The sequence below is a fragment of the Argopecten irradians genome, chromosome 14, assembly GCF_041381155.1.
Source record: "Argopecten irradians isolate NY chromosome 14, Ai_NY, whole genome shotgun sequence".
Taxonomy (NCBI): domain Eukaryota; kingdom Metazoa; phylum Mollusca; class Bivalvia; order Pectinida; family Pectinidae; genus Argopecten; species Argopecten irradians.
This window is the reverse complement of record NC_091147.1, coordinates 31,746,630-31,762,290: the sequence shown is the minus strand read 5'-3', so window position 1 is coordinate 31,762,290 and position 15,661 is coordinate 31,746,630. Positions and strand designations below refer to the sequence as shown.

Below are 15,661 nucleotides of genomic sequence, written 5' to 3'. Positions count from 1 at the left end.
CTGATTAAATCTTCAGCTGAAATTTATTGATTTTCTCCACCCTAACCCTGTTCTTAAAATAATAAATGTCCCTGGTCATAATGCAATTTTAAAACAAACACACTCAATGACCATATCAAAAAATAATAATTTTTATAAAGAATTACTGTATCATTTTGATAAGTCTTTGATGCTTTTATGTTTTCAGCAATTAGCAAAAGTTGTGGAAGGATGGAAGAAAAGAGATGAAGAAAAAGAGGAATTCATAAAAAAGATAGAAAGAGAGAAAACACAACTAGAGGAAAATTTAGCTAAACAACAAAATGTATGTATCAATAAATTTGGTATATATATAATAATATTTTGTACAATTGTTTGTTAATCATTTAACATTTGATTGTTTCTTGTCTATAGTACAGTTTACCAGCCTGAAGTGAATGTCTTTGGGACAAGCATCTTTGGTTGGTAAAGGCAGGTTCCTGATTATACAAGTGTTTTACTATGAATTAATAATGATGCCTCGCTGAAATAAACAGGGATCAGAATATGGCAGGTTTGTATACCATATAAATAATTATTTCAAGTTTGTATTGATCATTTGAAATGTTGCAGATAATAGCAAACTTTGAACAAGACATGTCACATGCTGTAAATGAGATTCGTCAAGAGAAGGAAGATGCCATTTTGACGATACAAAAGTTGAGGGCTGAGGTAAGTCAGTCATTTCATTCCACAGTTCAAAAATATTCAACATCAGATAGCAATACAATTAGAACCCTTTATTCTGCAGCTAGGATATCTTCAGATAGCAATACAATAAGAACCTTTTATTCAGCAGTTAAGATATCGTCAGATAGCTGTACGATTAGAACCCTTTATTCTGCAGCTAGGATATCGTCAGATAGCTGTACGATTAGAACCCATTATTCTACAGCTAGGATATCGTCAGATAGCTATACAATAAGAACCTTTTATTCTGCAGCTAGGATATCGTCAGATAGCTGTACGATTAGAACCCTTTATTCTGCAGCTAGGATATCGTCAGATAGCTATACAATAAGAACCTTTTATTCTGCAGTTAGGATATCGTCAGATAGCTGTACGATTAGAACCCTTTATTCTGCAGCTAGGATATCGTCAGATAGCAATACAATAAGAACCCTTTATTCAGCAGCTAGGATATCGTCAGATAGCTGTACGATTAGAACCCTTTATTCAGCAGTTAGGATATCGTCAGATAGCTGTATGATTAGAACCCTTTATTCAGCAGTTAGGATATCGTCAGATAGCTGTATGATTAGAACCCTTTATTCAGCAGTTAGGATATCGTCAGATAGCTGTATGATTAGAACCCTTTATTCAGCACCTAGGATATCGTCAGATAGCTGTACAATAAGAACCTTTTATTCAGCAGTTAGGATATCGTCAGATAGCTGTACGATTAGAACCCTTTATTCTGCAGCTAGGATATCGTCAGATAGCAATACAATAAGAACCTTTTATTCTGCAGCTAGGATATCGTCAGATAGCTGTACGATTAGAACCCTTTATTCTGCAGCTAGGATATTGTCAGATAGCAATACAATAAGAACCTTTTATTCTGCAGTTAGGATATCGTCAGATAGCTGTACGATTAGAACCCTTTATTTAGGATTCTGCAGCTAGGATATTGTCAGATAGCAATACAATAAGAACCCTTTATTCAGCACCTAGGATATCGTCAGATAGCTGTACAATAAGAACCTTTTATTCAGCAGTTAGGATATCGTCAGATAGCTGTACGATTAGAACCCTTTATTCAGCAGTTAGGATATCGTCAGATAGCTGTACGATTAGAACCCTTTATTCAGCAGTTAGGATATCGACAGATAGCTGTACGATTAGAACCCTTTATTCAGCAGTTAGATATCGTCAGATAGCTGTACGATTAGAACCCTTTATTCAGCAGTTAAAATTCGTCAGATAGCTGTACGATTAGAACCCTTTATTCAGCAGTTAGGATATCGTCAGATAGCTGTATGATTAGAACCCTTTATTCAGCAGTTAGGATATCGTCAGATAGCTGTACGATTAGAACCCTTTATTCAGCAGTTAGGATATCGTCAGATAGCTGTACAATTAGAACCCTTTATTCAGCAGTTAGGATATCGTCAGATAGCTGTACGATTAGAACCCTTTATTCAGCAGTTAGGATATCGTCAGATAGCTGTACGATTAGAACCCTTTATTCAGCAGTTAGGATATCGTCAGATAGCTGTACGATTAGAACCCTTTATCAACAGCAGTAAGGATATCGTCAGATAGCTGTATGATTAGAACCCTTTATTCAGCAGTTAGGATATCGTCAGATAGCTGTATGATTAGAACCCTTTATTCAGCAGTTAGGATATCGTCAGATAGCTGTATGATTAGAACCCTTTATTCAGCAGTTAGGATAATGTCAGATAGCTGTAGGATTAGAACCCTTTATTCAGCAGTTAGGATATCGTCAGATAGCTGTACGATTAGAACCCTTTATTCAGCAGTTAGGATATCGTCAGATAGCTGTAGATTAGAACCCTTTATTCAGCAGTTAGGATAATCGTCAGATAGCTGTACGATTAGAACCCTTTATTCAGCAGTTAGGATAATATCGTCAGATAGCTGTATGATTAGAACCCTTTATTCAGCAGTTAGGATATCGTCAGATAGCTGTATGATTAGAACCCTTTATCAACAGCAGTAAGGATATCGTCAGATAGCTGTATGATTAGAACCCTTTATTCAGCAGTTAAGATATCGTCAGATAGCTGTACGATTAGAACCCTTTATACAGCAGTAAGGATATCGTCAGATAGCTGTACGATTAGAACCCTTTATTCAGCAGTTAGGATATCGTCAGATAGCTGTATGATTAGAACCCTTTATCAACAGCAGTAAGGATATCGTCAGATAGCTGTATGATTAGAACCCTTTATCAACAGCAGTTAGGATATCGTCAGATAGCTGTATGATTAGAACCCTTTATTCAGCAGTTAGGATATCGTCAGATAGCTGTACGATTAGAACCCTTTATTCAGCAGTTAGGATATCGTCAGATAGCTGTACGATTAGAACCCTTTATCAACAGCAGTAAGGATATCGTCAGATAGCTGTATGATTAGAACCCTTTATTCAGCAGTTAGGATATCGTCAGATAGCTGTACGATTATGACCCTTTATTCAGCATTTAGGATATCGTCAGATAGCTGTACATGTACAATTAGAACCCTTTAGTCAGCAGTTAGGATATCGTCAGATAGCTGTACGATTAGAACCCTTTATTCAGCAGTTAGGATATCGTCAGATAGCTGTACGATTAGAACCCTTTATCAACAGCAGTTAGGATATCGTCAGATAGCTGTACGATTAGAACCCTTTATCAACAGCAGTTAGGATATCGTCAGATAGCTGTATGATTAGAACCCTTTATTCAGCAGTTAGGATATCGTCAGATAGCTGTATGATTAGAACCCTTTATTCAGCAGTTAGGATATCGTCAGATAGCTGTATGATTAGAACCCTTTATTCAGCAGTTAGGATATCGTCAGATAGCTGTATTGAACTGTAGATATCGCAATAGCTGTATTAGAACCCTTTATCAACAGCAGTAAGGATATCGTCAGATAGCTGTATGATTAGAACCCTTTATTCAGCAGTTAGGATATCGTCAGATAGCTGTATGATTAGAACCCTTTATTCAGCAGTTAGGATATCGTCAGATAGCTGTATGATTAGAACCCTTTATTCAGCAGTTAGGATATCGTCAGATAGCTGTATGATTAGAACCCTTTATTCAGCAGTTAGGATATCGTCAGATAGCTGTATGATTAGAACCCTTTATTCAGCAGTTAGGATATCGTCAGATAGCTGTATGATTAGAACCCTTTATTCAGCAGTTAGGATATCGTCAGATAGCTGTATGATTAGAACCCTTTATCAACAGCAGTTAGGATATCGTCAGATAGCTGTATGATTAGAACCCTTTATCAACAGCAGTAAGGATATCGTCAGATAGCTGTATGATTAGAACCCTTTATTCAGCAGTTAGGATATCGTCAGATAGCTGTATGATTAGAACCCTTTATTCAGCAGTTAGGATATCGTCAGATAGCTGTATGATTAGAACCCTTTATCAACAGCAGTAAGGATATCGTCAGATAGCTGTATGATTAGAACCCTTTATTCAGCAGTTAGGATATCGTCAGATAGCTGTATGATTAGAACCCTTTATTCAGCAGTTAGGATATCGTCAGATAGCTGTATGATTAGAACCCTTTATTCAGCAGTTAGGATATCGTCAGATAGCTGTATGATTAGAACCCTTTATTCAGCAGTTAGGATATCGTCAGATAGCTGTATGATTAGAACCCTTTATTCAGCAGTTAGGATATCGTCAGATAGCTGTATGATTAGAACCCTTTATTCAGCAGTTAGGATATCGTCAGATAGCTGTACGATTAGAACCCTTTATTCAGCAGTTAGGATATCGTCAGATAGCTGTATGATTAGAACCCTTTATTCAGCAGTTAGATATCGTCAGATAGCAGTACGATTAGAACCCTTTATTCAGCAGTTAGATATCGTCAGATAGCTGTAGATTAGAACCCTTTATTCAGCAGTTAGGATATCGTCAGATAGCTGTACGATTAGAACCCTTTATTCAGCAGTTAGGATATCGTCAGATAGCTGTACGATTAGAACCCTTTATTCAGCAGTTAGGATAATGTCAGATAGCTGTAGGATTAGAACCCTTTATTCAGCAGTTAGGATATCGTCAGATAGCTGTACGATTAGAACCCTTTATTCAGCAGTTAGGATAAGTCAGATAGCTGTACGATTAGAACCCTTTATTCAGCAGTTAGGATAATGTCAGATAGCTGTACGATTAGGACCCTTTATTCAGCAGTTAGGATAATATCGTCAGATAGCTGTACATAAGAACCCTTTATTCAGCAGTTATATATATCGTCAGATAGCTGTACAATAAGAACACTTTATTCAGCAGTTAGGATAACGTCAGACAGCTGTACGATTAGGACCCTTTAATCAGCAGTTAGGATAATGTCAGATAGCTGTACGATTAGAACCCTTTATTCAGCAGTTAGGATAAATAGTCGACAGCTGTACGATTAGGACCCTTTAATCAGCAGTTAGGATAACGTCAGATAGCTGTACGATTAGAACCCTTTATTCAGCAGTTAGGATAATGTCAGATAGCTGTACGATTAGGACCCTTTAATCAGCAGTTATATAATATCGTCAGATAGCTGTACGATTAGAACCCTTTATTCAGCAGTTAGGATAACGTCAGACAGAAGCTGTATGATTAGGACCCTTTAATCAGCAGTTATATAATATCGTCAGATAGCTGTACGATTAGAATCCTTTATCTACAGCAGTTAGGATATCGTCAGATAGCTGTACGATTAGAACCCTTTATTCAGCAGTTAGGATATCGTCAGATAGCTGTACGATTAGAACCCTTTATTCAGCAGTTAGGATATCGTCAGATAGCTGTACGATTAGAACCCTTTATTCAGCAGTTATATAATATCGTCAGATAGCTGTACAATAAGAACACTTTATTCAGCAGTTAGGATAACGTCAGATAGCTGTACGATTAGGACCCTTTAATCAGCAGTTAGGATAATCGTCAGATAGCTGTACAATAAGAACCCTTTATTCAGCAGTTAGTAAGATAGCTGTAATTAAGACACAATAAGAACACTTTATTCAGCAGTTAGGATAACGTCGGACAGCTGTACGATTAGGACCCTTTAATCAGCAGTTAGGATAACGTCAGATAGCTGTACGATTAGAACCCTTTATTCAGCAGTTAGGATAATGTCAGATAGCTGTACGATTAGGACCCTTTAATCAGCAGTTATATAATATCGTCAGATAGCTGTACGATTAGAACCCTTTATTCAGCAGTTAGGATAACGTCAGACAGCTGTATGATTAGGACCCTTTAATCAGCAGTTATATAATATCGTCAGATAGCTGTACGATTAGAATCCTTTATCTACAGCAGTTAGGATGTCGTCAGATAGCTGTACGATTAGAACCCTTAATTCAGCAGTTAGGATATCGTCAGATAGCTGTACGATTAGAACCCTTTATTCCGCAGCTAGAATATCGTCAGATAGCTGTACGATTAGAACCCTTTATTCAGCAGTTAAGATATCGTCAGATAGCTGTACGATTAGAACCCTTTATTCAGCAGTTAGGATAATGTCAGATAGCTGTACGATTAGGACCCTTTAATCAGCAGTTATATAATATCGTCAGATAGCTGTACGATTAGAACCCTTTATTCAGCAGTTAGGATAACGTCAGACAGCTGTACGATTAGGACCCTTTAATCAGCAGTTATATAATATCGTCAGATAGCTGTACGATTAGAACCCTTTATTCAGCGGTAAGGATAACGTCAGATAGCTGTACGATTAGAACCCTTTATTCCGCAGCTAGAATATCGTCAGATAGCTGTACGATTAGAACCCTTTATTCAGCAGTTAAGATATCGTCAGATAGCTGTACGATTAGAACCCTTTATTCAGCACCTAGGATATCGTCAGATAGCTGTACATTAGATAGCTGTACGATTAGAACCCTTTATTCCGCAGCAGCTAGAATATCGTCAGATAGCTGTACGATTAGAACCCTTTATTCAGCAGTTAAGATATCGTCAGATAGCTGTACGATTAGAACCCTTTATTCAGCACCTAGGATATCGTCAGATAGCTGTACGATTAGAACCCTTTATTCAGCAGTTAGGATATCGTCAGATAGCTGTACATTTATCACCCTTTATTCAGCAGTTAAGATATCGTCAGATAGCTGTACGATAAGAACCCTTTATTCAGCACCTAGGATAACGTCAGATATGTACGATTAGAACCCTTTATTCAGCACTTAGGATATCTTCAGATAGCTGTATGATTAGAACTCTTTATTCAGCAGTTAGGATAACGTCGGACAGCTGTACGATTAGACCCTTTAATCAGCAGTTAGGATAATGTCAGATAGCTGTACGATTAGGACCCTTTAATCAGCAGTTATATAATATCGTCAGATAGCTGTACGATTAGAACCCTTTATTCAGCAGTTAGGATAACGTCAGACAGCTGTATGATTAGGACCCTTTAATCAGCAGTTATATAATATCGTCAGATAGCTGTACGATTAGAATCCTTTATCTACAGCAGTTAGGATGTCGTCAGATAGCTGTACGATTAGAACCCTTAATTCAGCAGTTAGGATATCATCAGATAGCTGTACGATTAGAACCCTTTATTCCGCAGCTAGAATATCGTCAGATAGCTGTACGATTAGAACCCTTTATTCAGCAGTTAAGATATCGTCAGATAGCTGTACGATTAGAACCCTTTATTCAGCAGTTAGGATAATGTCAGATAGCTGTACGATTAGGACCCTTTAATCAACAGTTATATAATATCGTCAGATAGCTGTACGATTAGAACCCTTTATTCAGCAGTTAGGATAACGTCAGACAGCTGTACGATTAGGACCCTTTAATCAGCATTTATATAATATCGTCAGATAGCTGTACGATTAGAACCCTTTATTTCAGCGGTAAGGATAACGTCAGATAGCTGTACGATTAGAACCCTTTATTCCGCAGCTAGAATATCGTCAGATAGCTGTACGATTAGAACCCTTTATTCAGCAGTTAAGATATCGTCAGATAGCTGTACGATTAGAACCCTTTATTCAGCACCTAGGATATCGTCAGATAGCTGTACGATTAGAACCCTTTATTCCGCAGCTAGAATATCCATATAGCTGCTACGATTAGAACCCTATTCGTAGTAAGATATCGTCAGATAGCTGTACGATTAGAACCCTTTATTCAGCACCTAGGATATCGTCAGATAGCTGTACGATTAGAACCCTTTATTCAGCATAGGATATCGTCAGATAGCTGTAGATAGCTTTGTATCACGATTAGATAACCGATTTATTCAGCACCTAGGATATCGTCAGATAGCTGTACGATTAGAACCCTTTATTCAGCAGTTAGGATAACGTCAGATAGCTGTACCGATAGGATAAATCCTTTACGTCAGCAGTCAGTTACTTAGAATATCGTAACCCTTTATTCAGCAGTTAGTATCGTCAGAGTAGCTGTATCGATTAGAACCCTTTATTCAGCAGTTAGGATATCGTCAGATAGCTGTACGATTAGAACCCTTTTATTCAGCAGTTAGGATATCCGTCAGATAGCTGTACGATTAGAACCCTTTATTCAGCAGTTAGGATATCGTTCAGATAGCTGTACGATTAGAACCCTTTATTCAGCAGTTAGGATAACGTCAGATAGCTGTACGATTAGGACCCTTTAATCAGCAGTTAGGATAACGTCAGATAGCTGTATGATTAGAACCCTTTATTCAGCAGTTAGGATAATGTCAGATAGCTGTACGATTAGGACCCTTTAATCAGCAGTTAGGATAACGTCAGATAGCTGTACGATTAGAACCCTTTATTCAGCAGTTAGGATAACGTCAGATAGCTGTACGATTAGAACCCTTTATCAGCAGTTATATAAGGATATCGTCAGATAGCTGTACGATTAGAACCCTTTTATTCAGCAGATAGAATATCGTCAGATAGCTGTACGATTAGAACCCTTTATTCAGCAGTTAGGATAATCGTCAGATAGCTGTACGATAAGAACCCTTTAATTCAGCACCTAGGATATCGTCAGATAGCTGTACGATTAGAACCTTTATTCAGTCAGTTAGGATATCGTCAGATAGCTGTACGATTAAGAACCCTTTAATTCAGCAGTTAGGATATCGTCAGATAGCTGTACGATTAGAACCCTTTATTCAGCACCGTAGGATATCGTCAGATAGCTGTACGATTAGAACCCTTTAATTCAGCAGTTAAGATATCGTCAGATAGCTGTACTATTAGAACCCTTTATTCAGCACGTTAGTGATAACTGTCAGATAGCTGTACGATTAGAACCCTTTATTCAGCAGTTAGGATAATCTTCAGATAGCTGTACGATTAGAACCCTTTATTCAGCAGTTAGGATAACGTCGGAACAGCTGTAACGATTAGGACCCTTTAATCAGCAGTTAGTAATACGTCAGATAGGCTGTACGATTAGAACCCTTTATTCAGCAGTTAGGATAGAACGTCAGATAGCTGTAAGATTAGGACCCTTTAATCAGCAGTTATATAATATCGTCAGATAGCTGTACGATTAGAACCCTTTATTCAGCAGTTAGGATAACGTCAGACAGCTGTACGATTAGGAACCCTTTATTCAGCAGTTATATAGATTAGTTCAGATATCGTCAGATATAGCTGTACGATTAAGAACCCTTAATTCAGAATGATATCGAGCAGATCAGATAGCTGTAACGATTAGAATCCCTTTATTCAGCAGTTAAGATATCGTCAGATAGCTGTACGAATTAGAACCCTTGATTCATCAGTTAGGATAATGTCATATAGCTGTACGATTAGGACCCTTTAATCAGCAGTTAGGATATATTATCGTCAGCTGTACGATAGAACCCTTTATTCAGTTAGGATAACGTCAGATAGCTGTACGATTAGAACCCTTTATTCAGCCGAAATGCATGTACGAATAAGAACACTTTATTTCAGCAGTAGGATAACGTCGGAACAGCTCGATTAGAACCCTTTAGCAGTTAGTAACGTCAGATAGCTGTAGATTATAGACCCTTTAATCAGCAGTTATATAAATATCGTCAGATAGCTGTACGATTAGAACCCTTTAATCAGCAGTTATATAATATCGTCAGATAGCTGTACGATTAGAACCCTGTATTCATTAGGATAACGTCAGACAGCTTATGATTAGGACCCTTTATTCAGCATTATATAATATCGTCAGATAGCTGTACGATTAGAATCCTTTATCTACAGCAGTTAGGATGTCGTCAGATAGCTGTACGATTAGAACCCTTAATTCAGCAGTTAGGATATCATCAGATAGCTGTACGATTAGAACCCTTTATTCCGCAGCTAGAATATCGTCAGATAGCTGTACGATTAGAACCCTTTATTCAGCAGTTAAGATATCGTCAGATAGCTGTACGATTAGAACCCTTTATTCAGCAGTTAGGATAATGTCAGATAGCTGTACGATTAGGACCCTTTAATCAGCAGTTATATAATATCGTCAGATAGCTGTACGATTAGAACCCTTTATTCAGCAGTTAGGATAACGTCAGACAGCTGTACGATTAGGACCCTTTAATCAGCATTTATATAATATCGTCAGATAGCTGTACGATTAGAACCCTTTATTCAGCGGTAAGGATAACGTCAGATAGCTGTACGATTAGAACCCTTTATTCCGCAGCTAGAATATCGTCAGATAGCTGTACGATTAGAACCCTTTATTCAGCAGTTAAGATATCGTCAGATAGCTGTACGATTAGAACCCTTTATTCAGCACCTAGGATATTGTCAGATAGCTGTACGATTAGAACCCTTTATTCTGCAGCTAGAATATCGTCAGATAGCTGTACGATTAGAACCCTTTATTCAGCAGTTAAGATATCGTCAGATAGCTGTACGATTAGAACCCTTTATTCAGCACCTAGGATATCGTCAGATAGCTGTACGATTAGAACCCTTTATTCAGCAGTTAGGATATCGTCAGATAGCTGTACATTTATCACCCTTTATTCAGCAGTTAAGATATCGTCAGATAGCTGTACGATAAGAACCCTTTATTCAGCACCTAGGATAACGTCAGATAGCTGTACGATTAGAACCCTTTATCAACAGCAGTTAGGATATCGTCAGATAGCTGTATGATTAGAACCCTTTATTCAGCAGTTAGGATATCGTCAGATAGCTGTATGATTAGAACTCTTTATTCAGCAGTTAGGATATCGTCAGATAGCTGTACATGTACAATTAGGACCTTTTATTCCGCAGTTAGGATATCGTCAGATAGCTGTACATTTATCACCCTTTATTCAGCAGTTAGGATATTGTCAGATAGCTGTACATGTACAATTAGGACCCTTTATTCAGCAGTTAGGATATCGTCTGATAGCTGTACATGTACAATTAGAACCCTTTATTCAACAGTTAGGATATTGCCAGGTAGCAATCGTCAGATAGCTGTACATTTATCACCCTTTATTCAGCAGCTAAGATATCGTCAGAAAGCTGTACATGTACAATTAGGACCCTTTATTCAGCAGTTAGGATATCATCAGATAGCTGTACATGTACAATTAGGACCCTTTATTTTGCAGTTAGGAATATCGTCAGATAGCTGTACATGTACAATTAGGACCCTTTATTTTGCAGTTAGGATATCGTCAGATAGCTGTACATTTAGAACCCTTTATTCAGCAGTTAGGATATCGTCAGATAGCTGTACATGTACAATTAGGACCCTTTATTCTGCAGTTAGGATATCGTCAGATAGCTGTACAACAAGAACCTTTTATTCAGCAGTTAGGATATCGTCAGATAGCTGTATGATTAGAACCCTTTATTCAGCTGTTAGGATATCGTCAGATAGCTGTACATGTACAATTAGGACCCTTTATTCAGCAGTTAGGATATCGTCAGATAGCTGTACAGTTTATGACCCTTTATTCAGCATTTAGGATATCATCAGATAGCTGTACATGTACTATTAGGACCCATTATTCAGCAGGTAGGATATCGTCAGATAGCTGTACATTTACAATTAGGACCCTTTATTCAGCAGTTAGGATATCGTCAGATAGCTGTACAGTTTATGACCCTTTATTCAGCATTTAGGATATCGTCAGATAGCTGTACATGTACAATTAGGACCCTTTATTCAGCAGTTAGGATATCGTCAGATAGCTGTACATGTACTGTTAGGACCCATTATTCAGCACATAGGATATCGTCAGATAGCTGTACATGTACAATTAGGACCCTTTATTCAGCAGTTAGGATATCGTCAGATAGCTGTACATGTACAATTAGGACCCTTTATTCAGCAGTTAGGATATCGTCAGATAGCTGTACATGTACTGTTAGGACCCATTATTCAGCACATAGGATATCGTCAGATAGTTGTACATGTACGATTAGAACCCTTCATTCCATGCATGCCATACCTCTCGGCGTGAGACAAAACCTCCCGTATTTTAAAGCCTTTTATTGTCTCCTGGCAGGAGAGTCTAAATTCCCGATTTCTATAAACCCCTCCGTTTTATTTTCGTTGCCACATTTGTGTACATGCTAGGTTAATTTTAGCACGAGAGTTACCACACCCTGACCCCCTGACCAACACCCAAGTGGCCCTAATTAACAATCTTGGGCTATTTCCACCTTGGCTTGTTGTGTCACTTTCACTCACGTCTGTGTATTACGTAAACTGAAGTCAAGAAGCAGATCGGCCGCCTAGAAAACAATCAGCTGGCCTTTCAATAAATTTTATGACTACAGCTAGTGAACATTACAACAAAACAAATACTGCTTACAACTGTGAATGATTTACTCACGTTTTTAATGTTAAATAGGCCTATCTGTATTTGATGGATGTCACAAACTTTGCAATCGTAATGGCCGCCATTTTGGATAATTGTAATAGATGATCCGGATTTTATAGAATTTCCAGATTTCATAATAACCACGTTTTTAAAAATGGAAAAAGTATTATTTTTTTAGAATTTCTGTGTGAATTTATTTTTAGAAAAAAAATATATTAATAATAAAAAATTATCAGTAGTAACTGAATTTAAATAAATAAAATTAAAAAGAATTTTTTTTTTTTTCTCTCTCAGATTAAATTACATTTTGAATACTACTGTAACGATTCTGGTTTTTTTTTTTTATTTAATGCTTGTAAATTTAAGAACTTTATCTAAGTTAATTATCCGTTATTGTCAGAGATTATTAAAAAGCCCAGTCTAATATTTCGAACAATAAAACTGCTCCAGAACTGGGTGTATATAGGGATGTGACTACTTTTGCAAAACCACACATTCCTTTATTTCAGTAAAATTCAATATGAATGCAGAATTTCATCATAAAAAAGCAGATATTTAATTTATTCATATATGTCGCGTGTATACCTCCCTCTTGAGACCAAAATCCCTCAAAATGGTTATCAATCTCCCTTTCCACCCCTAGAAAAATATGGCATGTATGTTATTCAGCAGTTAGGATATCGTCAGATAGCTGTACATTTATCACCCTTTATTCAGCAGTTAGGATATCGTCAGATAGCTGTATGATTAGAACCCTTTATTCAGCAGTTAGGATATTGTCAGATAGCTGTACATTTATCACCCTTTATTCAGCAGTTAGGATATCGTCAGATAGCTGTACATGTACAATTAGAACCCTTTATTCAACAGTTAGGATATTGTCAGATAGCTGTACATTAGGACCCTTTATTCAGCAGTTAGGATATCGTCAGATAGCTATACAATTTAAGACCCTTTATTCAGCAGTTAGGATATTGTCAGATAGCTGTACATGTACAATTAGGACCCTTTATTCAGCAGTTAGGATATCGTCAGATAGCTGTACAATTTATGACCCTTTATTCAGCATTTAGGATATCGTCAGATAGCTGTACATGTACTATTAGGACCCATTATTCAGCTGGTAGGATATCGTCAGATAGCTGTACATTTACAATTAGGACCCTTTTTACAGCAGTTGGGATATCGTCAGATAGCTGTACATGTAAAATTAGGACCCTTTATTCAGGATAACATCAGATAGCTGTACATGTACAATTAGGACCCTTTATTCAGCTGTTAGGATATCGTCAGATACCGTAAAAACTTGTGTAATTTGCGCACTTTTTCTGTGCAAAAATAAAATTTGAAGTTGGGGGTGTGCAAATTATATTGATAGAGGAGGTTTAAAAATTTTACGGGGAAAAAATCTGTCCATTCTGAGGGGCTTACGATCTATGAATGTTGAGGTACCGCTCTGTGTATGGTAGCCATTTTATATGATAAAAGGTATTAAAGATTGTAAAAACAATGCCTCACCTATTAAAGTGGATTATCTAAGGCTAATTAAAGTGTTAAGTTATGATCACATTGTCTTGTTTCCATTTGCCCTGAGAATTCAATGGCGACTGACTGAGAGCATAGAAGCTGGCTTCTTCTGACAGCAAGAGATGTATACCCTGTGCACCTCGTAGTATAATGGGACAGCCACAATCAGTGACTTTGGTCGGGTCAATCTAGTTTACCTGTATTTTTTTAAGGGAGAGAGGCTGTAGAGAAAGTCTGTAGAGAGTGTGAGTGTGTGTATACACAAACATACCTATACCCCAGCTGCAGGCCGTGTGCAAAAAGTCAAAACACACGTGGGATTTATAAGATGCCTAAACTGACCTATATTTAGGACTTTTAATAAGTGGTTTGCAATTTTATTACTGCAGAATTAACAAGCTACAAGGTTAGTGACATATTCAACCATATTGATAAATATAATTAGCCATCAGCTTTGCACATGAAACCTTATGTAGGGCCCAGCTGTAGGCCGTGTGCAAAAAGTCAAAACACACCTGGGATTTATAAGATGCCTAAACTGACCTATATTTAGGACTTTTAAGGTTCATGTAATGGCTTTAACCAGTGATATTTTGCAAGCCTATAACTCATTACTGTGCTGCAATTGAACAAAACTAATGTCATTAATTGTTGGTATGTACCCTGGCTAACTGTCAGTCTCACTGTGGATATGTAATTTGTGAAGCTGCTTGTAAATTTCAGTAAAATAAGAGAAAAATGTATATTTCTGGAGAAGACATAGAACTCGTGTGAATTGCATTGATGGCACCAAATAAGCATGCTTTCGTGTTCAGTAGTGACTATGCCAGGTACTCCAACAGTTTGTTTGGCAAAATCGGACCAGCGAATAGCGCAGGAGCCTATTGCCGTAAATGCAAATGGCTACTTTAAATGGCGGATCACAAATATAGCATATAAGAAGACATTTTAATTGATACAAGTGCTCTTATAAACACTATAAGGTACTCTGAACATGACAAGAAGACTATTTACGAAAAAAATAGTTAAAATGTGGACTTTGAGGCTCTTTCCGGAAATTTGCATTTTTGGCCCCAAACGGATCGGTTGAACTATTTTTTTCGTGAAGAGTCTTCTTGTCATGTTCAGAGTAATGATTCATTCATACTTGCCAACTTTCCCGATTCTGTCGGGAAATTCCCGATTTCAGACTCCCTATCCCGTTTCCCGATCGTATTGTTCAAAAAGACAGTAATCTCCCGATTTTGAAAGCCCATCTATCAAAACCCCGTATGGGGCCCCTTTCACCCCGGTAGAGCCAGAGATAACACTTGTCTGGTAAGCTCATGTACAGTTAGTTGTCCGCTAATGACCTGTTCACTGGACCCTAACGATACCTGACACTTCATTGACTGTAGGTATGACACTACCCCGGCTAATAAACACATTAATTTTAATCCAATTAGGCTCTGTTAAAAGCAAAGCAGTCAGCTGTCGAGGGGAAGGTCAGTCGTGGTTACGTAAACGTTTTTGGCTTCCCATTCAAGTTCATTAAAGTTAACCACACAAACGACAGTGATTTAGACGGGGGAATTTTGGACAGAGAAAACATAAACAATGCCGATTAGAACGGGCTGATTTGACACAGACCT

General features: G+C 37.6%; 1 protein-coding gene across 1 annotated transcript in view; it reads left to right on the top strand.

Moving 5' to 3' along the window:
- The window catches only part of LOC138307162 (uncharacterized), a 96,651-nt gene that overhangs the window by 8,103 nt on the left and 72,887 nt on the right, over window positions 1-15,661 (top strand). Inside the window, exons 8-9 of the mRNA XM_069247793.1 lie at window positions 188-304; window positions 592-690. Of these exons, the coding sequence (XP_069103894.1) occupies window positions 188-304; window positions 592-690 (216 nt within the window). The remainder of the gene's footprint in view (window positions 1-187; window positions 305-591; window positions 691-15,661) is intronic.